The following is a 27138-nucleotide window of genomic DNA, read 5'->3' on the forward strand; positions in this document are numbered from 1 at the left end:
AGTGGTTCAATCCAGTGGTTCCCAAGCTAAAGGCGGCTGACCCCTCTAAAAGGTCACAATATACATTTCAGGTTGTGTGATGAATAATGGAAAAGGAAAGAAGAAAAAACTGCCAGAGCTGCTAAAAAAAACAAGCAGAGAGCTCAACCATGCACACAGCTTTTTGTTCAGGGTCGCAAGCCCCAGAGGTTAGAAATCACTGGTTTATTCTTGTGTTATTAGATTACAATAGTTTTTAAGTTAACTCTCACTTTGTAAAATGGATGCAAAACAACCTCAAAGAGACACAAAACAGCTACAAATAAACACAAAATGTCCATAAAAAGATGATTCATACCTACAAAAACAACCCAAGACTTGACAGTGTACCTTCAGCTGAAGGTGCCAGGTTGTAACGCTGATAGAATCCTATAAACACGACAAAAAGATGAACTTCATTTGCATACACGTGAAAATGTATTTTTCTGTTACTTTAAGCGCATACTAGCAACAAGGAAACACCTCTGGGCCTCATCATTGAGAGCTTTGAATTGATTTAATTCACAAATTGGCTGTCTGAGTCTCCGTGGACTCACATGACTGTCTCCGGTTCTTTGATCCGGGCCTTGGATCACGTACTGCAGTGGACATGTGCTGCTCTCCTCATTATCGTTCACCATCCAGACAAAAGGTGAAACCACATCAAAGGTGCTGGAAACCTCTCCCAGGAGAGATGTCAGACTAGATTTGGGGTATTCTCCTTTGCATGAGAGTTTTTCTCGTTTCCTTTGTGCGATTGTAAAATCATTTTTGCACCACCACTGAGAAAATCATCAAATAATTTAGTAAAAAGAGCTATTTTTTGATATAAAGAAAGCATGTGATGCGTCTGAAAGGCTTCTGTTCACACCACAGTTTCTTCATGTGAAAAAAAAAAAAAGGCCCGCAGGCTGGTCTGTATTTAAACAATGAAGAGATTTGTAGTCTCGAAATGATTCATCCGTCTTCATTGCTGCCGTCTGAGTCTTGTCTCGGGTTTAACATTGATGTGGCAGCAGATTCCTCCGGCCTGGCTTTGCGTCAGCGGGGGGATTCCTGGGGATCCGGCATCTGGGTGCTGCATTCTTGCCGTCCCTACACACATTGCCGTCGCAGCCCTCACGGGACGCGATAGAGTCGCTTCCTGTCCTCCTCCCCCCGCTCCCCTCCCGGCTGGAGTGAGGGGTGTGAGAAACATGCTCGTCGATGCTCAGGGTTGCGGACAAGAGTGGCGAATAACTCCCTCCCACAGTGACGATGGTCCGCTCTTCAACAAACCCAACAGACGAGGACGTTGGACAAAAGAGCGATTCAGTCTCCGTTAACACAAGCGGCCCTGTGTATCATAAATACTATGAATGAAGGTAAAGATGTGTCGGCTTTTATGGCCCAATACATGAGATCATAAACACGCATCACACAAAAATCAGGATCACACACTTGGAATTGATCGGGGAGGCGTAAAAACCTAACAGATGGAGGCAGCGCTTGCCTTCATGTGTGGTGGGGTTTCAGGGTTTAGAGTTAGAGGAGCGCCGGTCCGGGGCGGTGTCCCATCAAAGCGATGACACGCCCTCAGGGTGGCCACAGACGTTGGGGCCGCAGGGCGGCCCTGGAGGGTGTTTCATGTTCCCTTTCAGCCTGAGGAAAGAGCTGCAGGCCACTGGAAGCTGGACACCCTGCGGCTCTTTATCATTCAAAGATAAAGTCATTTTTTACTTCTACACATTCTGTTATCACAGGTTCAACCTCGCAGGAGCAAACGGGAGCGCTCGCTTCTGTAAAAAAAGGGCAGCAAAACACATTCCTTCCTGTGGAAAATTAGAGTTCAGTAACGTTTGATTCATTGGCAGCTGGTCTGGTTCGTGATGGGATCAGCTGAAGAGCGGAGGGCTGTGATGAAGAGGCCGTTTTAACAGGGAGGCCTGAAGGGACGCGTGAATAACTGTCTGTCAGCGTGAGCTATAAGTCATAGCCGTCGGGTCCTCGAGTGCCAAGCCAGTGGAAACACACACATATGAGTGCACACTTAGGTCTAGGTGTCTCCTTGGGAGGTCTCGTCAGGGTAAAAGCAAACGAACTGAAGACAGTGGCAACAGAATGCAAAATGACGGGAGCGAATGAGCTGCCGTGTAAGTTCATCGCGGGGTGCTCGAGGTGGCCCCTTGATTTACGGAGGCCAAAGTAGTATTTGTTTGTGTTAAAGGGAAGAAAACACAGGATCACAGAAGCAGGCTCCTGGCCATCAATAGTCCTCCTCTCTGAGGCTTTGAAGGAAGTAGAAAATAAATAAATCCACTTCACGAAAGGAAATGCTTTTATTGCTTGTATAACTCAAGTCTGTTTTTTTATGTGCTTTTTCGCCTTCTGTGTTAAAGTTTTTGTCCATGGTAAATATATTTTGGAATAAGACAATTTTGGTTCTGCGTGGACCTCCAGACCTTCTACCACCACCACGACACAAGTTCCCCCTGACCAGCACTCTAGTCCAAGTCTCCAGGTATCAAAACGTTATAGCTTGAAATTAGTATTAACACTTCTTCAGTATTAAGATGGTTATTCCCATTGATTTTGGTGACCAGCTCACATTTCCTCTCGTGCCACCATGAAAACAGGATTCACTTGCGATAAATATTATATCGCCGTCATTATTTATAACTTAGATCTAATTCTGGTGAACCACCTTAAGAAAGTTTTCTAAAGATCTCTAAACAGAGAAGACTCTGAATGAAGGCCTTTGCACTGCAGGAGCATCTCAAACAAATGACCCGAAAATGCAAAATAGATGCAAACAACTCACATCAGAACTGTTCATCGCTGCAGCAATGCAAATTTGCAACAGTTGCAACCCTTTTTACATATATTCATGTTTTAAAAAAACTGTATCCTATTGACCCAGAGCAGCTTCTGGTGGCCTGGAAACAAAGGGATGTCAAATAGTTGAGAAATGCACTCATACTTCCTCAAAATGACAATTAGCAGTTTTATGTCCTCCACATATTGACTCTAAGCAGATGGCAGGCTGTGACCAGCAATTGTGCTAAGCTAAGCTATGCTAACCGGCTTCTGGCTGAACAGATGTGAGAATCTTCTTATTTAGCTCTCGGCCAGAAAAGCCTATTCCCAAAATGTCAAACTATTCTTTGAAGACAAAAGGCATTAGTAGGCGGTGCACCTGTTCGCCGCATGAATAAAAGAGTTGCAGCAAAAAAGAGAAGGTTATCCCCTGGGTCTGACCTCTGACCCTCACCTCCCCTCACCTCGTTCCTCATGCGAGTCACAAAGGGCCACGCGGTGACAGAGCGAGCTGCCCGCTCATTACGAACACAAAACACCAACGCAAACATACACAGGAACCGTCAAACACCAATGACACACACACACACGCAGAAGCACACTCCGGCTCCAGACTGAACCGGTACATTTAGCATCGATGAATACACAGTGGGACGTCTCATGCCAGCCTGCGGGCCTTTCCGCTCATGAGGACTGTGCTGCACCTTGTGCGGTTTGTGCCTCACAGAATCTTGACCCGTTTCTGGATTTCTTTACGAGGCCCGTTCGGATATTTCACCTCATTTAAAGTTGAGACCTTCCCTTAAAAACCCAAAACCACAAAGCTCTCCCCGGTGGCCTTGTGGTGGGGCAGATAAAAGGCCGAGGCTCTTTAAAGATCCTCTTGGCTACGGTCTCGAGCGAACTCGTCCTCCCACGCACACGTTCAACCTCGAGGGAAAGACATATCTTCATGGGATTTGACTTCATTAAGTGATCGTGGCTTTTCTAGAGTTTCATATTGAATGCCGTACTTATTTCTGAACTCGTGGCCCGTTGACGATAAAGCTGTGGGTTGATAACGCGGCTTATCGCACTGTCACCTCAGCGCCGCAAACAAACATAAGCGGCACGCTTCAGCAGGTAATCATTAGCAGCGAGCCGACCTTTGACCCCTCCGCCACGCCTCAGATGGCATACGGTCGCGTCGACCTGCTGTTGCTGGAGTCGCTGGAGTCGCGTTACCCGGTGGGATGCAAATGCAGCGACCGCGCAGCAACAGAAGGTGCAGGTTTAAGAGCTAAACAGTAATTTACAAGTAGCAGGAGCACAGCTTACTTATATTGTGTCAACAGTTTGTTCCCCAGAGGTATCGTGTGTCTGTGTGGGTGAACATTTCCTTTCATGCAACAAACCCACTTTTTAAAAGATAATCCGGGAATTCCCTTGGCGAGCGCCCGCCACAACAAACAGCGTGGAAACGAGAGTCGGGCATTCATCTTGTGCGCGCTTGTTTTTCTGTTGTCTTCGTTCTTCTTTTCAATTTGTCGAGCTTTCTTGACATGTTCTTCCCTCGCTGGTGTATCTGTCTGCCGGACCAACACGGCCCTGTTTCTTAATGCTCATCATTCCTCCTCCTCCTCCTACCTCCCGCGCTCAGCTGCCAATTAAAATATTTCTTTTTCCATTTCTCTCCTGAGTCAGACATTCCAAATGGATTTCTCTGCTTCCCCATTTCCTCTGTTTCACTCTCTCGTCCTCCTTCCACCCACCGGCATGTCGTCTTCTGTTACCCTCCTTCCCATGTGGGCCATCAAGGGTATATTCTTCCATCTAGGGCTAGTTTAGGTTTATCTGACCATCTCAGAAAGGAGCAGAAAGCCAACACCCCCCAATCATAATTTGTATCTGGGATTACTGGCAATCCATGTGCCATCAGACTGCAAATGTTATTTTTTAGAGCTTTATTTTCCCATGTCATTAAGCGCCAACTGAGACAACAAGTAATTTGTTTTGGCAACCGACCCACACAGATAAGCTTTTGATGGATGGCCACGGGTGCAGGACCTTATTGGCCGGTGCTTTTTCCATCTGGTCCCAGACGGTGTCAGCTTTTAAAAATTTCCCAAAGTTATGTTTAATCCCGTCTGATATGATGTGAATAATGCTGCTATTGTGTCGGCATGAAGCGCGTACAGTGAATTGAGCTGTGAAAAGGCTTCATGTTGTCTGTTGTTGGGATTAATGAGACAATGATGTGGCTGTGATGGGGGATGGAGACCGGAGACGGCGGCAACAGCTGAGAAAGCCCTTTCAGTTTCTAAGTTGGTCTGCCTGTCTGTGGTTACGCCTGGCTGCGTCTGTTAATGCCCACACCCCAATGGCATTTAGGGTGGCGCAGTATCTAAATCTGCATGCAGCTATTTTGACCAATCTAGACACGCTTTGATGAGCTACTCGGAGAGCTCTCGCACGTCGGAGTCATCGAGACGGAGCTCAACGACGTGTCGCGTCTATTCTCTACTTTGTGGAGACAGATGAAAAGATGATCTCATACTTTTTTTTCATCCCATGTGAACACACAGCGTTGCATGGCTGCAGCAGAACTTGCTCAAGCCTAACTAAGTCATTCAGATGCGTTGAACACGCTCATTTTGTTGTTGTTTGTTTGATTTTCGCCTGGAGAAAATGAGCACTTATTACCACAGTTACTCTGTCCTCACATGCACCGCGTCTAGCAGACGTGTGCGTGCTTAGTTGTAGTTTGTGCATTCCTTCGGTCTGGGAGGTCATGTTGCCAAAAAAACGAGGCAGGATGTGGCAACGCGTCTCTTCGGATGCCTCTACCTGAGAGCTGCAGCTTTCATCTCTCCTCTCTTCCTGTGCTGCTGCTCTGCAACAACCCACTCAGTGTGAGCTTCCAGAAAACAAATCAGCTGCTGCAACCAGGGGGGAAAAAAGAAGATAGAATAAATGGTAAAAAAGTAAAGCCAATTTCATATTTGTGGGCAAAAGAAAAGATGTGCAGTTCACACTCAATATTTCCACTGCTATCAGCATGGTTTGCAAACACAAGCGCTCCCAACTCGTGTTGCTTTCCCGTGCATTTATCTGGAACGCCGTGTCACTTTTTCCCCCCGGTGGGTTTTCTGGTCAGGAGCGATGAACCAAAACCAGCCGTTCAAATTTGATTAACACCCAGACCGGCCGACCCCGCTCCCGTTGCTGATCATGGCTGTCGGCTTTAGCCGATTTGTAACACGCCATGCGGTCAGAGGTGTACATCGTGCATGTATGTTGGCCTACAGGGAGACGCTGGACAAATGAGGGGTTGAAAAACATGTTCACTCGCTCAATTTGTCATGATGTGAGGTTATGGATCCTTTGTTTCATTCTAAATACTCCTTTCATTACTCCCTGCTTTGCTTCCTGTGTGTTCGCCACCTGTGTGATTGTCCTGATGAGTTTCACCTGTTGCTCATCAGACCCTGCTGTCACCTGTCCCTCGTTATCGCCCCCCCCCCCCCCCTTGTGCCTCGAGGCCCAATCCCAATCCACACTCAGACTTTGCTCCCACAAAGTCCTCACTAAACTCACGAGGGTTTAGTTTTGTCCCACTGTCGAATCCTCGAGTGTTTGAGATCATTTTGAGCCCGTTAATAACCCTTTCTATAAATCAGCATTAAATGCATATTTTGCCCAAGAGAATTACCCACAATTTATTGCTTTGTGCTGTTAAACACGGGGCAACCACGCAGAGAGACAACAAAACAAAAGGAAACAAAGAGGATGGCACATTGTACTCGGAGACATTAGGATTAAAGGTGGGACACAAAAACACAATGAAATCTGAGGAATGCAAGCAGAGACTATATTACACAAATGTATTCATCAAATTGTATTTTGTTATTGTAGCTGTTTTGGCAAAAACAAGTAAACTATAATTATTATTTTAAATGACCTCATCTGGTGAGGAAAGAAAGAGCCTGGAAGACGTTCAGTATCACAGCCTCTCACTCAACCACTGAACAGATGACGTCGGTCCCTGAGGGTTCAGGCTTGAAGGCCTTAGGGGAACACTGGGATTGGGCCTCCGTTGTGTGTGTGTGTGTGTGTGTGCGTGTGTGTGCTTTGGTCAGTTTGCATTGTTGCCGCTCGGCTACCTTCTTGCCATCTGGTCTCTTTCCTTAAGCTTCTTTTTTTTCATTTGACCCACAGTTGAGTTAGTCGAGCTGAAATTACAATAGTAAAAAGACAAACACCACTTGTTTGATCTTATCTTTATTTAAACGTCATAAATAACCATCAACTGAACATAATGAGGGAACTGTTCTATCAGAAGCTTTAAAGACAACCTCACATCAAAAAAATACTGCAATAACTAAAATCCAAATTGAGGATTCCCAACGAGGCCACACACCGCCTTCCCTCTCCCGGCCTGTTTGCCAAGTGTTGTCTTTAGATTACAAACAAGGCAATGAGATCTCGAGCCCACTCTGATGTCTTATTTTTATCCCTCCTTCGGTGTTTTTCTCTGTTGCCAGAAGGATTAGGGAACTTATCCTTAAATACCGCTCGAGCGTCAGCCCTGCACGTCATCCTGAGGTGAATGACTTCCAGCTCCGGCGTTTTGGAGGCCTGCTGATCCTCCTCCGTCAGCCCACAGAGGACACGTTTGTCCTTTTTGTCTCACACCACAGCAGTGGATGCGGCCGAAATGCCAGCGGCAGCGTAGAGGCGAGAGAGAAAGGGCTAAGACGTGGGTGGTGCGTTAAGCATTTAAATCAACCGGAGCTATTGGGCTGTTTAGTTTTATGAGGTGCCAGACCTTTGCCACTCCATTCAGGCTGCTTTACACTGAGGTCACCGCAAACAGATTAAAGATCACACCAGTGTGTGACCCGGGCTCGTCACCATTACGCCACTGCACGAATGATTTATGGAGATAATGAAAGCATGACATCATGTATTACATCGGCTGACTGTCAGCCTTCCCTAACCCCGTAAGTGGTAACATGCACGCTATCTGCGCAAGCAAATTAGGGTTTGCCAGTGCAGAGACATGGATCTTCTTCTCTTTTTTTTGCCAAAGCATCAGTTGCTTGTTAATTACAAATTGCACAACCAAAGAAGACAGGGAACACTTATCGACTGAGGTGAGATTACCAAGTAGCCCTCTGAGTCTGAACCCATTCATTACGTGGAATCCTCTTTCTGCATAAACAATCGTTTACAACTAAGAACCGTAAACAGAGAATTTGGACAGTTTGCAATCATGCTCTGTAAAGGGTTCAGCCTTTTGCCGTGGTGCAGATGTCATCTTGTTAACAAGGCGAATTTCCGAAGTAAGGTTGATGGCTTTTTCCTTCTCACGAAACTGTCGCTCCTTTTGCTGCACGCTGCCCGCCGTCGGCAGGCTCTCGTTCAGAGGCGGGGGCGAGACCAGGGAAACCTGGGAAAGGGCCTCAAAAACATGTCATCATGGAGAGCTGTTTCCCCTCAAAACCTCACAGCACAGGGACACAACTCATCAGTCAGACGCCTGCTGGTGCCGGATGATGGCATGCCTCCTCAATCATACCTCCTCCATGCTCTAAGTGAGGGGTGGAAACAGGTCATTGTGGTCCTTCAAGCAGAAAGGAACAGTCTGGGATGTTATCAGAGTAGGACATCTTAACACAACCGCACGGGCCTCCAGGCAGACTCATACAGGACCAGCAGCTCATTTAACAGCACACTGTCACAAAGTCAAAAAACAACACTTACACAATGAGACCCCCACCCCTTCACGTTCCCTCTCTCGCTTTTTACACACCCAACGGCGACAAGGAAAGAAAGAAATCTTTGGACAAATGTGGACAAAAGACTGTCTGTCTCTCGCACACATTTACCTCAGGGAGTGGTTTGAGAGCTTAATCGTGTACGTTCACCGCGAGAGCTTATGAGCGTCTCTGCACTTCCTAATCATAAATACAAACTCCTGTACCCGAGTTAAAGTCATGGAAACCCCTCTTTCACATCAATCAGATCCATATCTTGGACACTTGTTTGGCCCGGACCCAGGGAGAGCCCTGTTTTCTGACCGAGTCATGACAAGACCTATTTGTTCCAGCGGCTCGGAGTGTTTGCGTTCCCCAGGTCACGGCTGAACTTCTCATATTTATGTTAGCCTAACTGCCGGCTGGCAGGCTAATTCGCTGGTATGTGTTTTCATTAGGTCTCTGGGGCCGAGTAGAGCTCCCGCACTAGCGTGGCTCCTCTGAACTCTGACCCCGGCTTTAATGGGAAGGCTGGCAGAGGAAAGAGGGTCAAGGCCTCGGAGTGGGCTCGCTGAGACTTAAGGTAACAATTTGAGGAGGCGAAACAGGTTATGTAACCTTGTCGCGGGACACTAATGACGCGGTCGGGCCTGAGGAATGCCCCCCTCCCATCAATAGGTCTCTTTTACATCAGTTGCTGTTTGTGGCAACACAATTAGCTTTGGTATGGTAAGATAGGACAACTCCTGCTCTGTGTGCAAGATGACGGTGGGCATGTGACAAACTACTTGCAATGTGATCAGCATGGGCCGTAAAAGCAGCACAGAGGGAGCTGTCATCCCGACTTGTTCTTCACTCCTTCCCTCCCCTGGAGGCAGCACACACGCTCATGTTCTCATTTAGAAACATGAAGAGTGCAGGCTGGTATGAGCCTCTCCCTCCTGCAGGAAAATGCAAGATGGCAAGAGTGCTGAAACAATGAGTTGACCCTGGATACAGCTTTTTAAATAAGCCACGGAAATTCAGGAAGTCATCTTATTGTGTTTATTCTAGATTATTATCAGCAATGAAAACAACTGAGAGCTGTAGAACTAGACGGCAGCGACCGACGGCTTCTTTGCCAACGAGGTTACGCCAAAGCTTTCAAAGGAGGCGAAGGTCTCACGCTGTCTGCCATGGTCTCCTTCACGCCAGGCCTGAACTGAGGCAGAGACACACAGCTTCCACCAGCGTGTCCTTCCTCTGCTGATGTGTGTGTGTGTGTGTGTGTGTGTGTGTGTGTGTGTGTGTGTGTGTGTGTGTGTGTGGTGCTCTGTTTCGCTTGGAGTCAGCCCAGGCCTCGTCCTCCTAACAGCTTCACAGCTTCAGCATCATCAAGCCTCTGGAGCTTAGGTGACACATTTCCAGGTCACTGGCAACTCGGGCCATAAATACCAAACCCTGCTCCTCACTCTTTACATTCTCTGTCCTGCCCACAGAGTGACTTGTGATGTTTTCTGATTCTAATCGAATGTGAAATTTAATTAAATTCCCCTCTGAGTCACCTAATCGTCGCCGTGCTCTCCCTTCCAAACCGTGTAACTGCCACGCATACTGATGAGCTGGCTGAAGAGATGTTTTTAATTCTTCTTTCATGAAGCGCATGTTCAATGAGCCGACCAACAACCCTCCCACAGGCTTCGCAGAGCGCTCCCATGGCCCCGAGGCAGCTTCACACTCCTTCACAGCGAGTGTGAGAAGAAGTCTCACCTGTAGCGCAGCCAAGCCCCAGATCCAAGCGGCACGGAAACAATGCCAACGATGACAAACATGTCTGAAATGTGTGCTTGTGTTTGTGTTTGATGATGAGTGCTGGGTTTCCTTTTGCCTTTTAGTTTTTTTTAGGAGAACATTTGGGGGTGAGGCACATTCTGGGGTTAAAAGTAGAGACAGAAAAGGGCTTGATTTATGTTAATTATTAATAAGAAGCTTGCAAATAACTACTTTCCGACCTTGTTAAGTTAAATAACTGTAAGGCTCACACACCTAAAGTGAGACCTCACAACTATAGTAAATTATATAGGGGATAAAGTAGTTTGACCTCATTTATGTTGACGTTCTTATGAGTGTGTGTGTGCGTGCGTGCGTGTGTGTGTCATGTTTAATCATTGCCATAATTGTGTGAGTTGAAGTCAACATGAGAACCATTCGACTGAAACTAATGATAAAAGTCTTTGTTTATGTTTGTGTGCCCGCGCCGATAAGCTGCTGTCACTTGAACGCACCACTCGCAGCTGACTTGCGCCTCCTCTTCTGCGCCTCCATTGGCTCTGCGCTGCGCCGCGTCAGCGCGAGGGGGGCCGGCCCCGAGGAGCAGTTTATTGTCAGGAATGTGTAGTAGCACTCAAACTAATTCACCGCACCGACTGTGCCGCACTCCCCGCAGGGCATCATCCTCTTGGTTTTTGGGGGGCAACGCGCGCGCTGGATTATCTCTCTTTGGCACCGCCGCCGTGGGCTCGACAAGCGACTTTCACCATGACAGCTCTGACTTGAAGGAGCCCCGTCACTGCTGCGTGTCATATTTGGTGGATGAAGCTTGTTTCACGTCAATTCAGCGCGACTTCAATGCCAGATTCTGCAAAGATGAGCAAGAACGGAATGCTGACGCAGATCCACACGAGGATCCGAGCGGACCCGTTCACAGCCAATTACGAGCTGGTGGGCAGAGAGCTGGGCAGGTGAGCGCGTGTGTTGTTCCCAGCATTCACGGGATGAAACGCTGGTCCGCGTGCTGGCTCCTGGAATGTGCTACACTATGTTAATGCGCTTGTGCAAAGCTGGTAATCACATTAGATTTGCGCCCTATGCGGGTTAATGGGAAGTGTGTTAATTGGACATTCCCAAACCCGCATTCCCTCTCGGGTAAAACGCGCGTGAAGGCGACGCGCTGTGGCACGCGCAACGGTATTGTGTCCTGTGTGGACTTTCGTTGCTGTTGTAAAGTTTTTGCACCTTGTGATGATTTAGATAAGAAATAATGAACAGATGTTGGAGTCTAACGAGTTGAAGACAATGTTGTTTCATGTCGGCCATCGGAGAGGTGAAAGCAGGACATTTGAGTTTTGAAACTCCAATCCTATTGTTTGGATTAGAAAATGTTATTAATCCTCAGTGGGGAAACTAATTTGTCACAAATTCATACTGACAACAATAGACTCACACTGACAACAGACAACGTGCACAGTAGACAACACATTACAAGGAACCAACACCAGAAAATGTCATATGAAATTTATCTCCATGACCACTTGTGTAGTCTAGTAGTTTCTAGTGTAGTCTAGTAGTTTCTAGTGTAGTCTAGTAGTTTCTCGTGTAGTCTAGTAGTTCTCGTGTATGTGGTGGTGAAAATGTAAACTTCCTCAAATGCCACGAGCTGAACTACGTTATCAATTTGGTCATATCGCAGTAGAGGTCACAGAGGTAAGACATGCAGTACAACAATGCCCATGAAGGAATGCTGTATGCACTTTTAGTGTAAATCAGAACGTGTTTATAGACTATATCTTTTTTTAAATTTCTTTCCCCCCTCCCAACATGAATTATACCTTTTTCTTCTGTCGGTGGGTCACTCACTGATATGTGGATCCCAGTAACAGAAGCTGTATTTAAGTGGGGAATCCCCATAGTGCCAGATGATAATGATAACTTTCCACAGAAACCATTCTGAATTCTTAGGTTTTGAGCCAATTCTGCATCTGTCTCCAAAAGTCAAATTTTCAGTGTACGTTTGCTGCTCTGCAGAGAGTGGTGGGACAGCCGAGATAAAGAGTCAGTTGGTAGTCGTCAGTATCCCTTGTCCGACTCCCTGGGACATCCTGGGACAGCAGCCAGGACCGACGGGGGGTTGACTTGAAGCTGCAGCCTCTAAACGCCCCCTCTTCCTCCTCTCACCCCTTCATCCTCCTCTTCCCATGAGTTCGACCCAACAACATCCTGGGATCAGGTCTCATAATCGCATTAAGTGCAGGAATGTATACCGGCAGATCAGTCTGTACATTCAGAGGGGTGCCGCCCATATTGGAGCAGCTCGTAGGTGAAGGAGTTGAATTCCTTCTCTAGCAATAAGTCACTTGGTCTGCGTTTCCAAAAGCTTTGCATCATCGAGCTCTGCATTGTGACTTGTCGTGCCCCTGCAGAGCAGGAAGAGGAAGTCGTGTTGCGCGTCAGTCTGCCTGTGAAACCGGCAAACGAGAGCTGTCGTTTCTCACCGCGCTTCAGACATGAGTCAACGGCCCGCTGAGGGAGACAAAACGCAGACTCTGCAGGAAACCAACTTCTCAATCAAATTATCACCATCTCCAGTGGCGGCGAGGAGTTAGTTAAATGTGGCCCAGTAAAGTTGATGATTGACTGGTTTCCGACTTTTACAGAGTCGGAAAACCCTGCAAACGAGCTGTTTAAACGTCTCTGGAGGCGCAGACGAGGTGTTTGAGAACACGCCTAACTGTGTGATTTAATGCAACAACAAAAAAAGAACAGCCCGATGGGTAGAATAATACATGAAAGCACTGTGACGTTACGATTTAGTGACTCTGCCCAGTGACGTGGCAGAGTGTGAACGTAGCCGGCTGGAAAAAGCTGTACTCAGTAACCTTTGACCTGTTGTCAGCCTTTTAAAAAAAAAAAACGCCTCCTGTTGCTCCGTTTTCGTGGCCAGCGATCATTCCTTTTCACTCCGTATGGAGTTCCCAGCCCACCGAGAGCTGCTCTGAACTTGGCTAATTAAGGATGAAAAGCCTCTGACGAGTTTTGCCTTTTCACTCCGAACAATGAGTCGTCGCCCATTCTGCGAGACTGTGGTGGGGGGAGGGGATGCGGACGGAGGGGGTTGGAGGAGGAACAGGCCTCGTAGCAGCCGGGGCGCTAGCCAAAACCCAACCGGGCTCTGACCAGAACAGTTGCTGTTTTTTGCTCGGCAGCGGCACAGCGGGCCTTGGAGCCACGCTGTGTGGGAAAATGTCCGGCACCATGCTGGCCGGGCCAGAGATTCCCTTCACGGTCATCTTTTCCTCCGGCCCCTGACAGCGAATCTGTAACGCGCGGCCCATTGAAACGCTGAGATGTTCGCTGGACGTAGACGCTGAGGTTCCCGTGTCCATTTTAGCGCGCTGCCGAGGCTCCAGCATGACTGCAGAGGCAGTGACCCCCTGCCTGGCCGACCCAGCAGAGGTCTGGTGGGTGGTCCTTGGGGTGTAGGGGGCGGGGGGCTTGCTGCTGTATCAGCCGACCGGTCAGCTTTTGTGCGATTGTCAAAAGAGGAGCAGGCTCTGGCCGAGGGTCTGGGCGGAGGTGTCAACACAATCCCATTTGTCCCTGCTGCTGTCAGCTGTGAAGAAAGGGAAGTGGACGAGGCCTCATTATCAGCCTGGGAGGGACGGCTGGTGATTGTGGTCGGCTTGACGCTGCGAGGCAATTCTGCACACATCTGACGTCCTGCCCACACCCGCGGCTGACCCCTTTACACCACCGACGCATCCGTCAATGTATATGTGTGTATATCGCGTCCAGCAACCGAGCCGTTCTTTCTATCTCTTTTTGCTTTTGCTTGTTGACCCCGGGCTTTATCACGGCCCTGCTGCCCGCCGGTCAGCAGCCTTATCTGCCTCCTGTCAGCCCCGCCTGACGGCTGGAGGAGGAAGAGGAGGAGAAACTTTAAAAATCTCCAATGACGCATCCACAGCGGAGCATATCAGTGCTGCGTGTAGCACGATTTCAAATGATGCCTGCGGACCTTCTTATCTGTGAACTGGTCTTCAACCTCGCCTACAGTGTTGCACTCGTGGGCTTTTCCTCACTGTAATCTAGGTTCCACCTCACGGCCGTTTAACTGTCACAAGTGTGTCCAGTAATTTTGGTCTTTCATACGCTGCAGTTTCAATGACCTACATTTAATCCAGCGGCCCCGTTGGCTGCTTGGAGGGGAAGAACAGAATCTCCAAACTAAATGTATTTGAAAAGCCAGTGAAGTGGTTGCAATTATTATTATTATTATTATTATCCGCCTTTCGACTCACTCTCTCTTTCTCTCTCTCTCTCTCTCTCTCTTCTCTTTGTTCTCCCAGGGGAAAGTTTGCGGTGGTAAAGAAGTGCATTGAGAAGGCAACGGGGAAGCAGTGCGCTGCGAAGTTCCTCCGAAAGCGACGGAAGGGCGAGGACTGCCGCATGGACATCTTGAACGAGATCGCCGTGCTGGAGTCGGCCATGGCTAACCCCTATGTGGTGGCGCTGTACGAGGTCTACGAAACCAACGCCGAAATCATCCTCGTCCTGGAGTGGTAAGACATGACATGGTCAACACAAACGTTCACTATGAAAAAGACATGTGAGCAGCTGTCTGTCACTCCAAAGTTTGTTCAAACTCTTGCGCACCACCGGTTTGAAGGGCCTTTTAAAGTTTCCTCACGTAAAACAGGGACAAGAACCATGAAAGTCTATTTAAATCCTCCTCCTTTCCCCATTCAACATGCCTGAGTTCACCTTCTGAGTGCACCAAACTGGCTTCTCGAAAAAACTCCCAAATATATTTGTTAATTTCTACTGAACAGGCGTGCCGAGAATGTCACAGCGTTGGTGTTTTCATATGAATTGTCAGCTTTTATCTCAATCTGTCTGCTCTGTGAGAAAAAAAACAACAACACTTCTCTCGCTTTGAGTTATGTGCCGGTTGCTGAGGGCACAGCTGCAAGTCATTCTCACCTCAAAGAAGAAGAAGAAAAAAAAACTTAAAACCCACACGCACGTGTGAGAAATGCATCGCGCTCACACTATTGTGACACGACTCCAGCCTTAAATGGAAATGATTTCTCTCTCTCTCTCTCTCTCTCTCTCTCTCTCTCTCTCTCTCTCTCTCTCTCTCTCTCTCTCTCTCTCTCTCTCTCTCTCTCTCTCTCTGTGGTGAGTCGCTCGTCTCGTCGTAGCCTCAGCGTCTCGGTTTCTTGTTATGCAAAATGGCTGTCGGGAACCGTCGCTTTAAATACCAAATGTGGCAGAACGGCGCAGAAAAAAAGAAGAAGAAAGAAAAAAAACTCAGCTCAAACTGTCGGGCTACAAATGAGTCGGGCACAGGACGCTCTGCTCGGCGCTCTAGACTCAACAAGCAGGTGAAGTTCAGTGACGGTTCAGTGATCCTGAAGGTCATCCCGGCTGTCTGGCTGCGGGCCGTTGTGGTCGGGTGTTAACTGACGTGATGCATATCCAGCAAGTGTTCTCTGACCGCTCTAATGACGGCCTCTAATTAGGGTTTGGAGAGGACACTTAGCGTCTTAATTACCTCGCTCGCCTCATTACGGGGAGATAACGCGGGGCAATTACGCCAGCGCCACGTCGCCCCCCTGACCCCGCTCCTGAACTGCTCGCTGCTCGGGCAGGAAGCCCTCCACCCCCCCCCCCCCGGTCCTCATCCCGATCCCAGACATGGAAGGCCTCCTCAGAACAAAGGTCTCTCTGTGGGGGGGGGATGTGTTTGACCTCTGACTGAAGTGTGAAAGGGGAAGTAGCACCACCGTTCACCCCTGCATGCCTGCAGTGAAAACACAGCAGGAGGTCAATCGGCTCCGGGCCACGGTTCCTCTTTGGCTCGGAGCTGCTCTCTCTGAGCATTTCAGATCAAGCAGCAATATTTTAAAACTCAGTGCCGTTTTTTTAAATGCCAGCTCATGCTTTTTTTTACTTCTTTTTTTTTTAACCATTTTTCCCCCTCTATATAAAAGCTGCAGTGACACTCTACAGAGAGAGCGTTCGCATACCGAGAAGCTGCATCTTCAAACTGTCTGACCTCAACATGAGTTTCAAGAATTGCAAAACCATTTTCCACTTCTTGTGGGTTCAAATGTAACCAGCGAGCGAGGTTTCCAAAAGTAGCACACAGCACCGCTCGGGTATATAGTGTTGTTATGCACACACGCAAACGCGCACACGCACGCACGCACGCACGCACGCGCTTCTTGTAGCCGCAACCACATCCTTGGTATAATGTCAGAGAAATGGAAGCTAAGAGTTGAATCCTAATCACGTTGGAGCGCTCAGTGTGCGTCAGTACCAGAGAAACCCCAGCGTAATGACTAGTTACAGAGATGGTCACTTTGATGAAAAATGAAGGTGCATCACAATTTTTCTTTTTTGCGTGCACAGTAGCTGCGCTTTTCTGGAGAATTCATGACCAGTGACCGTGAACCAGAAAGCAGTCTTTCGTTTCCTGCTTTTAAAGGAAAGTCTACTGTACAAATGTCAGCCAGGAAGCAGTTTTGACTTAGTTTGCTGCTTTGAAATGGAGAAAAGCTTCATATCTTCCCAGCTCGAGCCTTCAGATGGTTGTTTAGCTCGTCCGTGTGCAGGAGAGGCCGTCTCCCCGTCCACTGAAGCAGTGTGTACATTAACTCTGTTGGCAGGAGGGGAGCGCGGGACAGTATTCAGACTTCAGGGGAAGTATCCGATCATTCCTAAGTGCTCGGCCAGAATGTGTGCAGTCTGTTGAATTTAAACAAGACGGCCTTTATCGAGATTTTAAATCCTCTCGGGCGCCGTGTTGACAGCTTAACGAAGCTATCAAAGAACTTTGTATCGTCGAGCAATTGATTGGTCGGACGGGTCCGGCGATGGTTCAATGTCCGTGTTAAGTTGACATGATGCAAGTTCAAGTGCAATATAACAGCAAGAGACAGGATTGATTGTTCTATTGCAGTTTTCAACTTCCTCCTCTCCTCAATGAAAACATTTACCAGGATTGCTTGCCTTTTTAATTTACATGTGTGTGTCTCCTCTGCTGCAATGTCTGCAGCAGGTCAAGTAATCTGTACCCCCCCCCCCCCCCCCCCAAAAAAGGGAAAGATTTTATGGACCAAAGACGGATATCCTCAAAATCCCCCAAAACATGAGTGTTATTTTCACAGCTGAGGAGAGTACAGGGGGGTTGGTTATGTAACGCTCGTGCCCAGGGCCGGTCAAAAAAAAAAAAAAAAGTCCTCCTGAAGATAAAAAGCATGTGTGCCATCTAAATCCCCCACACATGGTCCTGGTTGTGAGGGTGAGCTGTCCGCTTCAGGCATTGATCTGACTGATGGAGCATCCAACGTAAATCCAGCATGTCTCCACTTCACTTAACTTTGTTACACAAGCGCGGCAAGACCAGGCAGGACGATGCCGTCCACAGAAATGTGAGAAGTTGCCATTGGCTTGTCTAATTACTAACACCCCAACACACACGCACACCCACACACACACACACACACACACACGCACACACACGCCTACAATAACAAAAACAGCTAATCCCTCGCTTGCAATTTGTTTTGAACATACGAGCAATAAACTATGCAGGCTGACACAGTATCTGGTTACACAACTCCTCTGCCACCTTCCGTGGCTCATTTCTAGCTTTCTAGCTGCTTTCTACTTTATTGCTTTTTTCAGTTATCCAGCGTTGGCTTCTGTTTCCCCTGGTATGATTTAGTGAGTTAACCTGAAGTCGTTCAGGCTGTGCAGGCTTATCTGCATCGACTGTAACATGATAGGACCGTTCTTATCTCCACTAACATTCCTGCTAATGGAAAGGTACATGTAGGGACTGTGAAATTATATTGATTCACGTTGGACTCTCATGCAAAGCGTGGATGTGGCTGGACTTGGTTCCTCCAAGCCAAAGTACACTAATGAGGACAAGTTGTAATTTGCTATTTTGAGCTGACTCAAACTAAGACGAAGGGCGTTTATCTCCAGCTTAAAGTGCAATTTATTATAACAAGTTCAAGTGAATAATCAGAAATGAAAGGAAGCCAAACTAAACTCCACTGGGGGGGGGGGGCTGCACATCTCCTTTTTCTCCCCCTCCTCTCCTTGTTTAGTTTTCTCAGTTTTCCCTTCCTGTGCTTTCCTTCCAGCGCCGCCGGTGGAGAAATCTTTAACCAATGTGTTGCCGACAACGACGAGGCCTTCACGGAGAAAGATGTGATCCGGCTGGCCAAGCAGATCCTGGCGGGAGTGGCCTTCCTGCATCGGAACAATGTGGTGCACCTGGATCTGAAAGTGAGTACGCTGAAACATTCTTGGACAATGCAGGGCAGTCTGCTCCCCCCGGGTGGCAGCCTGCCGGAGATATGATTTCTGTTACGCAACCACAACTCGTCCACTGTGTCACGACCCCGTTCCCACGAGGAATCAGTCGGTAAAGGAACCCGACGGAGCTATTGCGTTTTCCTTTTTAAAGCCCCCTAGGCGGTAATGAGGCGGCCGTCATTGAGGTTTTCTTCTTGCTTCGCATCTCGCAAATTTAACCAAGTCTCTGGTTTCTCAAAACATGTCATGCAACTCCGTTTACAAAGCCAGTTCTGACCCAGAATTTAAAAACAGTCGTACGTACACACGCCGGTACTCGCACAAAACCATTGAGCCATGCCAGCGGCTGGCGCTGGAAGTACCTGTTTTCCATCACATCTGATTGGCTTAGAGGATGATCTCAGAGGAGCCGAGCACCAAAACCCCCAAATCCAGTCGCCTCAACTGCAGTTGTCGACCTCAGACGTCGTTATGTGACGTACCTTTTGTCTAAACCGGTGTGTGTGTGTGTGTGTGTGTGCGTCCTCCTCTGCAGCCCCAGAACATCTTGCTGACCAGTGCCAGGCCTCTGGGGGACATTCGCATTGTGGACTTTGGCTTGTCCAGACGCATGGACAACATCACAGAGGTCAGGGAGATCCTGGGTACCCCCGAGTATGTCGGTGAGTACTCCGCTCAGACCTTAAAAATACCCAGAATCCCCTGTGTCTTTTTTAATGTGAGTGTCATTCATCAAGACTAATTGGGGCCATGTGTCTCTCTCGCAGCTCCAGAGATCCTGAACTACGAACCCATTAGCACTGCGACAGACATGTGGTAAGTGTGCTACCGTAGTCAATTTCCACTCATTTCCACCACTTTAGTCAGTTTTACGTCAAGACCTTTGACCACAAGATCCTCTCTGCTTCCTTCTACATGGCAGTTGATTAATGACTGCCCGCAGCACAGTGGGAGACAGACGAATGAGTCCCCAAACCAACTCTGTCACCATCATTATAACAAACTGCCGCATAACTTCCTTCCCTTTCTTCCTCCCCATCTGCCAGGAGCATCGGGGTCCTGACCTACGTCATGCTGACGGGCGAGTCGCCCTTCCTGGGCGACGACAAGCAGGAGACATTCCTCAACATCTCCCAAGTCAACGTCGACTACTCGCAGGACACGTTCGAGGGGATCTCCTCCCTGGCTGTTGACTTCATCACTGCCTTGTTGGTGAAGAATCCCAGGTGAGCCGCTTTACTGTCAACGTGAAGATATGATCAGGGCTTCTGGTTTAAAACGGAGAAGTTTTTCGTCAGAATCACTTTGAGCTGATCTACTCACCGAGGATGTGAGTCAGGTCGACACCAGCACAGACGTACATCCGAATGCGTCGAAATTAGTGTTAATGTGGTCACAAGATTTGCGTCACTTAGTAGTTTCCTTTTTTGCAGATGGTGGTGGTAAACTTGCCTCATTTCAGGGCACTGACATTGAGTCAACATGTTGGTGAAAGAATAGTTAAACTCGGGTGATTTTTCAAGGGAAGTCTTGTCACCATACTTCTGAATAATTTACCTCTAAACCTAATTCTGATTGAGGGCTGCGACCCTGAGCCCGTCCATTGTCGCCACAATTTGTTGATGAAGAGTAGCAGCAGCCTCTGCCTCACATCCAGAGCCATAATCTCCAGTCAGTATCATTTAATTGCAGTCGATTACTGGGTGGCGTTGGAAAAAGTAGAAGATTCCTCAGCGATTGACTAACCGACGGAAAAAACTTGAGAGCAAAAAGTGGTTTTCTTTGTGGTTTTCCAAGCCAAATGTTGAAAAGGAATATGGCCGACGTCTGCGAGAGAGCAGATTGGGTGAATCGGAACATCCAGGCAATCCACCGGTTATGTAAACTCTTCGGGAATTTCCGACTCATCCGCAGTGTTATTGTGTTTGTGTGTCCAGGAAGAGAGCCACGGCGGAAGAATGCCTCGACCACCCCTGGCTGAACTCGCTCGCCCATCCTCACTCCCACCCGCAGCTCCACACCCGGCCGGCCTCCTCCTCCGTGGACGAGCCGGAGACGAGCCAGTCTGAGTCGGAGCCCGAGAGCCCGGCTCCCTCCCCCGAGCTGGACCCGATCGGGTCGTACCTGGCGCGCCCGTGTCAGGGCGGCCTGAAGACGGGCCGCGACGCCTTCTCCTTCAGCGAGCCGCCCTTCCCCACGCGGTCGGAGATAAAGCAGGAGCTGATCTGCTGAGCGGCGTTTCGCAGGTAGAGAGAAAAGAGAGAGAGAGAAAAAAGAGAGAGAGAACGAGCGAAGTTGAACTTCGCAGGAGCGGACGCTGAAAACCAGCGAGCCTGCTGCAGCTTCTTAGCCTGACTCAGGGCCGCGCTATATGGATGCTGTGTGCCTGTTCCCGGCTGCTTGTACTGCTGTGATTGTCTGTGAGCTGGGCTGTGTGTCCTCTTAATACCTTCTGCATGCGTTTTTGAATCGTACTCGCTTCTCCGTGCTGATTCACGATCGTACGGCATGAATGTGAGGGGAATAAAGACGCAGGGGGAAAGGGGTGAGAGGAAAGACGCAGGACCGCACCGCTGCCTTTTTAAAGTGACGGGGCTCGGCTCAACACTGGGGCGAGTTCACCCCCGCGCGCACACTGGTTTCTCTTTTTACCCAATTAGCCTCCTGAACTGGGTCCCAGCGAGGAGGCGGCCTCGGGAAATGACTTCACTCACTGTGTGCTCTCATCAAAACACGTTCTGCTTCGACCGGCCCAGACATACCTTCTGGGATGAGTTTTGCTGAAGGATTTAAAGGGTTTTAACACATGGCTGTACTCGACTAAAGAATTAAAGCAAAGGACTGCTCCACTGTTTTACATGTTTATTTATGTGTGTTTGTCATGCCACTTCACCCCCTTTAAAAAGACACAAAGCCACATCAAAGCCTGAGTTTGGAAATAGTAGCATTTTTTTTTCTTTTTTTTTTTTTTAAGGACAATCTGAAGCACTTTTTATTTTGTTATTGGATATGTTGTATAAGAAACCAAAGGCTATTCAAGCACCGTCAGCTGTCTCACAATGTACTGTACATATTAATCATTTTCCACAATCTACTGTTTTTGTCACATTACCTTTTATTCACAAAGTGCCACTTTTTTTTTCAACCTCACTTTTGTGTTAATATTACATTTTTTTTGCATTTGTAATGTTTTTTGGCTATTGCTAAAGTTGCACAAGTTTTGTTTTTTTTTGTACTTCACTTCAAGGTTGCCACAAGATTTCCGGCTCTTCATGTTGTTAAAACATCAGTCTTGGAAAGAGGATTCGAGGGTTGAAGTCGTGACTGTGGTCAACTGAAGATTTGTATAAATATGTGACGTTTGCCTTCAAATGCTCGGGAGCAGAGAAATCAGATGAGAGTTTCTCAAAAGTACTGAAATGTATATTGTGAGTTAGTATTAAGATAAATCTGTAAAGTAATTGATGTTTTTTTTTTTACATATGAATGTTAACGTCATTATATCATTTCTTATTTTGTACGTAAACTTTTACTTATTCCTGTTTTCAGGCAGGTTTGCACTTGTCCTTGTGGACGCTTTGTCAAAATGAATAAATGTACATGGTGCATTTGGTATCAAACTCTGATGCTTGTGTGTGATTGTTTTCATTATTATAGCAACGTTACATTTAAAATTAACAGTATAATTTTATTTTTGAAGCGGTTAAATGACATGTAAGGGTTAGTTATGTTAGTTACATCCAAACTGCAAAAGTGAAAAAATATGATTCTAGGGATGACTGTCAGTCAACCATTTAGTCTAGACGGTAAAATATCTGAACAACTGATGGATGGATTGCCGCCCAGATGATGTCCAAGATAACTTTGGCTAACTTTTCCTCTCGCCCTTCCAAATATCTTCAAAACATCTGACATCCGCATCAAATCCACCAAACTAAGCAGTCAGCTGTGCCTCAGAACAGTTTCAAAAGCTAGCTAGCTAGCTAGCTCAACAACTAGCAACTAGCAAGTTGTTGAGCTACAACTAGCTAGTTGTTGAGCGAGCGAGCGAGCTAGCTCAACAACTAGCTAGTTGTTGAGCGAGCGAGCGAGCTAGCTCAACAACTAGCTAGTTGTTGAGCGAGCGAGCGAGCGAGCTAGCTCAACAACTAGCTAGTTGTTGAGATCGTGCAGATATAAGTATCGCTGTGTTTTTGTTACCTTAGAATGAGCCGTTAATATCTTCATTTGGAGAGAATCCTCTGTACATGTTTCTACAGCAGCTCAGAAGGGACAAACCAAACTCTGGCTCGAGATGAGGCCCTTCCCATTTTCAGTGTTTTTGCTATACTCGCTATATGTGAGAAGTTTCAGTTGGTTGCAATCTGCAACCTCTCCGCGAGATGCTGACAAATCCTAGACCTCGCGCCTTTAAATGTCCGAGCGTCTGATTCCACAGGAGGATCAGAAGAGTTTATTGTAGGACGGCTCTGGACCATCGCGGACTTTATGCAAACTCCAAAAGGAATATTTTCAACAATAAAAAATAAATCTGCCTTTTTTCCCATGAACCTAAATGATAAAGATATAAATGTTAGATAACAATGTCCACACTAGCATGTCAACGTAATCAGCGAACATCTGTTGAATCGCAGTACACACGTACAGTATGTACTTTATTCGTACTTCCTGGTATTTAACGATGTAAACAAACCTGAGTTTCCTTTACGTTCTAAAGGTTTGTTTAATCTTTAAAAGTGTCTTCTTTAAACATCCCCTCACCCCTCCACACACACAGGTATTATAACATATTACTAGAATAACAATAACTATAATATAATAATCTATAACTGGTATTTCATGATAAAAAAAACAGGAATTAGAACATTTTTACTTGTTGATAATCGTGTGACTCTTCATATTGATACAACCATTATTTTGCATTATCTTTTTTTAAATATTTTGTATCAACCCATCACATATAGCTGTTTCTGTTAGTGTTGATAGTTCGCCTGCTTATCTTGGAAGAAAAAGCAGATTTCATATCAAAACATTTTACCCACGTGTGGACCAGATGACATGTGAAGCATCTGCTTTTCCCCTCAGCGAGACTATTTAGAGAAACAGAGCACCATAAAGAAAATACAAGTCCTTCTCTCGGGCCAGTCCTCCATAAATATCCAGCAGACCCTCTGAACAGGAAATGCCGGCATCCTGTGAAGAGGAACACAAGAGTCAAGCTTTCCACTGCCGTCAAGTCCATTTCTCCCTCATGCGCGCACGCTAATGCTTGTTTACTCGTGTCAGGTTAAACAACATCTCTGACCGCCAATATCTTGAATTTTTTGCTTTAGTGTGCTCTTCCTCTGTGAGCCAGGCCAGCGCTGCTGTGGCCAAAGAGGAGAAGGTGGATCTACTTCCCCTCAAGAAAGTCCTGCTCCGCCGCACGGAGCTGAGGAATGCCAGAAATGTTCACAACTGGCCTCCTTCCTTTTTTCAGGCCTCGTCTTTTATGCCTCTCTTCCCTTCTTATGGAGTTTGTTTTCTCAGTGGGAGGTGGTATTGTCCCCAGCAAACACACACACACACGCACACACACAGACGCACACACACAGACGCACACACACAGACGCACACACACACACAAAGTTATTGGAGTGGTTGATCAAGTACCTGTTTCTCAGAAGGACTCTCAGGATCACTCGGTGCTGCTTTGATAAGGTGACCATTAGAGGATGATTTGAGACAGATGTGGGCCAGTTTGCTCTGAGAACGAGCACTTGGCTCCTACAGATCCAAATAAATACAAAAGAGTAGTCAAAAAGCTGACTGCGACATCAAGATAACCTGCCGTGAGCGGTCTCTGAGGATTGAAGCTAAGGGGCTGCTTAATGGTTTCTGAGGGTTATCGGGCAACTGATCCTGCTTTTAAGCAGCTTGGTGAGGCGCATGACTTTGTCAAATCCATTTGTCTCCCTTGAGTCTGTGTAACGACAGTCAAAACAGATTACATGTCCGTGCACCAGAGAAAACCTGGATGTCTGAGGTCTGCTGTAAGATGTTTTTGCTGTAGGCACTCAGCAAGCGTTTCATCTCATGCTCGCCAGCCACAGACCGGTCTGTCAGCGCCTCCGGCCATGACGCATTTATCCCTGGAGGTTTGTGAAAATCCAGAGCTGGGATTTCAAAATGTCAACCTTTTGGGAAGCTGGAAGGGCATTACATTCAACACTGTGTTGGTCAAAACCATCAGTTACATAACCAAAGACTGTTTGACAGCAGCGTGACATTTTTCCTTGTGGCTTTTCCCATCTATGTGCCACCGACAGCCGAGGAACACGCTACGGAAAAACGGTACTGTGACTGAAATCCCACATTTGTTTACGGAAAGCGCTTCTCTTCATCATAATCAACTATGTATTTGCTATATTTGACTGGACGAAGAGAACATGCAACTCTATGACAAACGGCAAATCGTCCTGAAAGCTGAACCTGACCCCTCTGTCTTTTTTCTGACTGCTTATATGATCAGATTGGATGCAGAGACACTGGCAGCCCATCCTTGTGCTCTAGGGCTCATCGCTAGGCCTAAATGAAGTCTTTCCAGCTCTCTCTCTCTCTTTCCGCCTCACCTCCTGCTCCGCTCGCCTCTCTTTGCTTCCTCAGTCGTGTTTTTCTCTCTCCGTGTCTCTCTCAATCGCGCTACCCCTAGATCTCTCTCAGAAGGTTTGTCAGAAGTAGTTCCCCTCGCACCTTACACGATGGGAAATTCCTTCACGCTCATGTTCCTGATTACGGAGCGAGAGTACACTGATGTCGGAGAACTCAAAGAAAAGTGTGTGTGTGTACTCTAAGGTCACTATTTCCTTGCAGCCAGATTTCAATGGCACAATGTATCGCCAATAAAATCCTTCACATCCTCTCAGTCACTCCCTCCACATCGGTTCGCTCCTGCTGCATTCCAGCGTTGACCTTTAAGACCTTTAAGATCCGCAATAAGTGCACAAGCTTCTAGATGCTGATGGATATCAGTGGCTGGCTGGTAGAAATGGACCTTAATTGGATGAAATCAAGAAAAGGATCCTCACAGTTACCTGGGATTCGGTCTCTAAGTCGCACGGTGCAACGCCAATGAGACGGCCAACCATGACGAATCAAAGGCCGTGGCTGAAAATGTCCGCTGACTAAGATGTTGACCGGGACAAACGATGGAGATCTCTTTCTTTCACGTGCCCCAGCAACGCTTGCAAGAGAAAAACAGATATAGAGGGGAGAGAATTTCCAGAAACACTGGAAACCGCGGGTAATATGTTTCTCATAGTAGTGCATTCATAGCAGCGAGGGAGGCAAATGCCTTTGGTTAAGCGCTGCTATTTATTCTGTCCCTGGAAACGGCTGAAGAACAACAAAAGCTTTCTCAACAAAGAGCGGCACGACCTGATGCTGCCGCTGCCTGTTGTCCTCCGTCTGCGGCGGCTGCATCCTCCCTCGACGTGGGGGCCACTACTGGCGCACACATCGACCTCAACGAGCCACACAATAGGCACACTCAGCTCGGAGAGAACTTTTCAACTCGGACGCCGCACAGGGAGCCCGAGCGAAAACAAGCGACGCAGCTAAGTTGATCCGAGAAAAGAGAAAAGGTCTAATTTGAATGTGGGTACGCTCGTGGAAAGAAACAAAAACACTGCCAGTTCTGTTGCGATTCGCTGGACGCGGTGCACACGAATGCGCACTCACATGTACTTAAATTGTAGTTGAGAGTACCCACGGTGAACTCTGTCCGCTGACTGGTTACAAGCTTGGGAGGGAGTCCAGGTTTTGTCTCAGACTGACGGGGAACAGGTTCTGGTGGTCTGGATCTTCTCGAGCGCTTGATTTTCACCCCACAGTGCTCTGCTTGTTTACTATTGTACTGGATCAGGGAGTTATTTGGAGCGCGCGCACACATACACACACACACGTACACACACGGGCGCAGGCAAGTACCTCCCTTCAGGATTCAGATGTGTTCACATGCTTTCGGGATGCATTCAGATGATACTCTTTCACACGCGCCACTTCCACTTTCTCATGGCTTTCTGCATCCGTGTGGTTGTGTTGTTGTTGCACAGTTTAAGTTGCCTCTAGTGTTAAGTGAAGACCAAAAACGATTTGTAATACGTGACATTTCTCTCGTTTGCCCTGTCTGAACACAGACGAGAGGGTCTTCGACGTCCATCCCTTCGAGCTGGGCAACATGGAGCAGCCATGTCTTCGGCTCATCTTCACTTTTTGACTTGCAGCTGTTAAAAGCTTCTCGGGTCTGGTTTCCAGACCGCTGCACTGTAGCCAAAAAATCTCCGTCGGCGGCGCCTGGGTCACAGTTGAGCTTTACCATAAAATCAGCTGGTGCTGATCCAGAATAGGCTGGATTTCTGCAGGAAACCCCTTAATTTGGGGCAAACATCACAGCTGTAGAGTTGATGCAGCCGAGGTGAAGCGTCCCTCTGGCTGCTGTGGCGTCTTCCTTTAT

At 47.5% G+C, this 27138-nt stretch overlaps 1 protein-coding gene across 1 annotated transcript; it reads left to right on the top strand.

Moving 5' to 3' along the window:
* Positions 1-10961: 10961 nt before the first annotated feature.
* On the top strand, positions 10962-22264 carry stk17al (serine/threonine kinase 17a like). The gene is made up of 7 exons (XM_068578744.1): positions 10962-11272; positions 14657-14869; positions 18470-18614; positions 19180-19306; positions 19412-19460; positions 19691-19870; positions 20582-22264. Exons 1-7 carry the CDS (start codon positions 11124-11126, stop codon positions 20874-20876), a joined length of 1158 nt encoding a protein of 385 aa, XP_068434845.1. The 5' UTR covers positions 10962-11123; the 3' UTR covers positions 20877-22264.
* Positions 22265-27138: the final 4874 nt, after the last annotated feature.

This window comes from Clinocottus analis, unplaced genomic scaffold, assembly GCF_023055335.1.
Source record: "Clinocottus analis isolate CAN_PGR_092001 unplaced genomic scaffold, fCliAna1.0.p SCAF_16, whole genome shotgun sequence".
NCBI lineage: Eukaryota > Metazoa > Chordata > Actinopteri > Perciformes > Cottidae > Clinocottus > Clinocottus analis.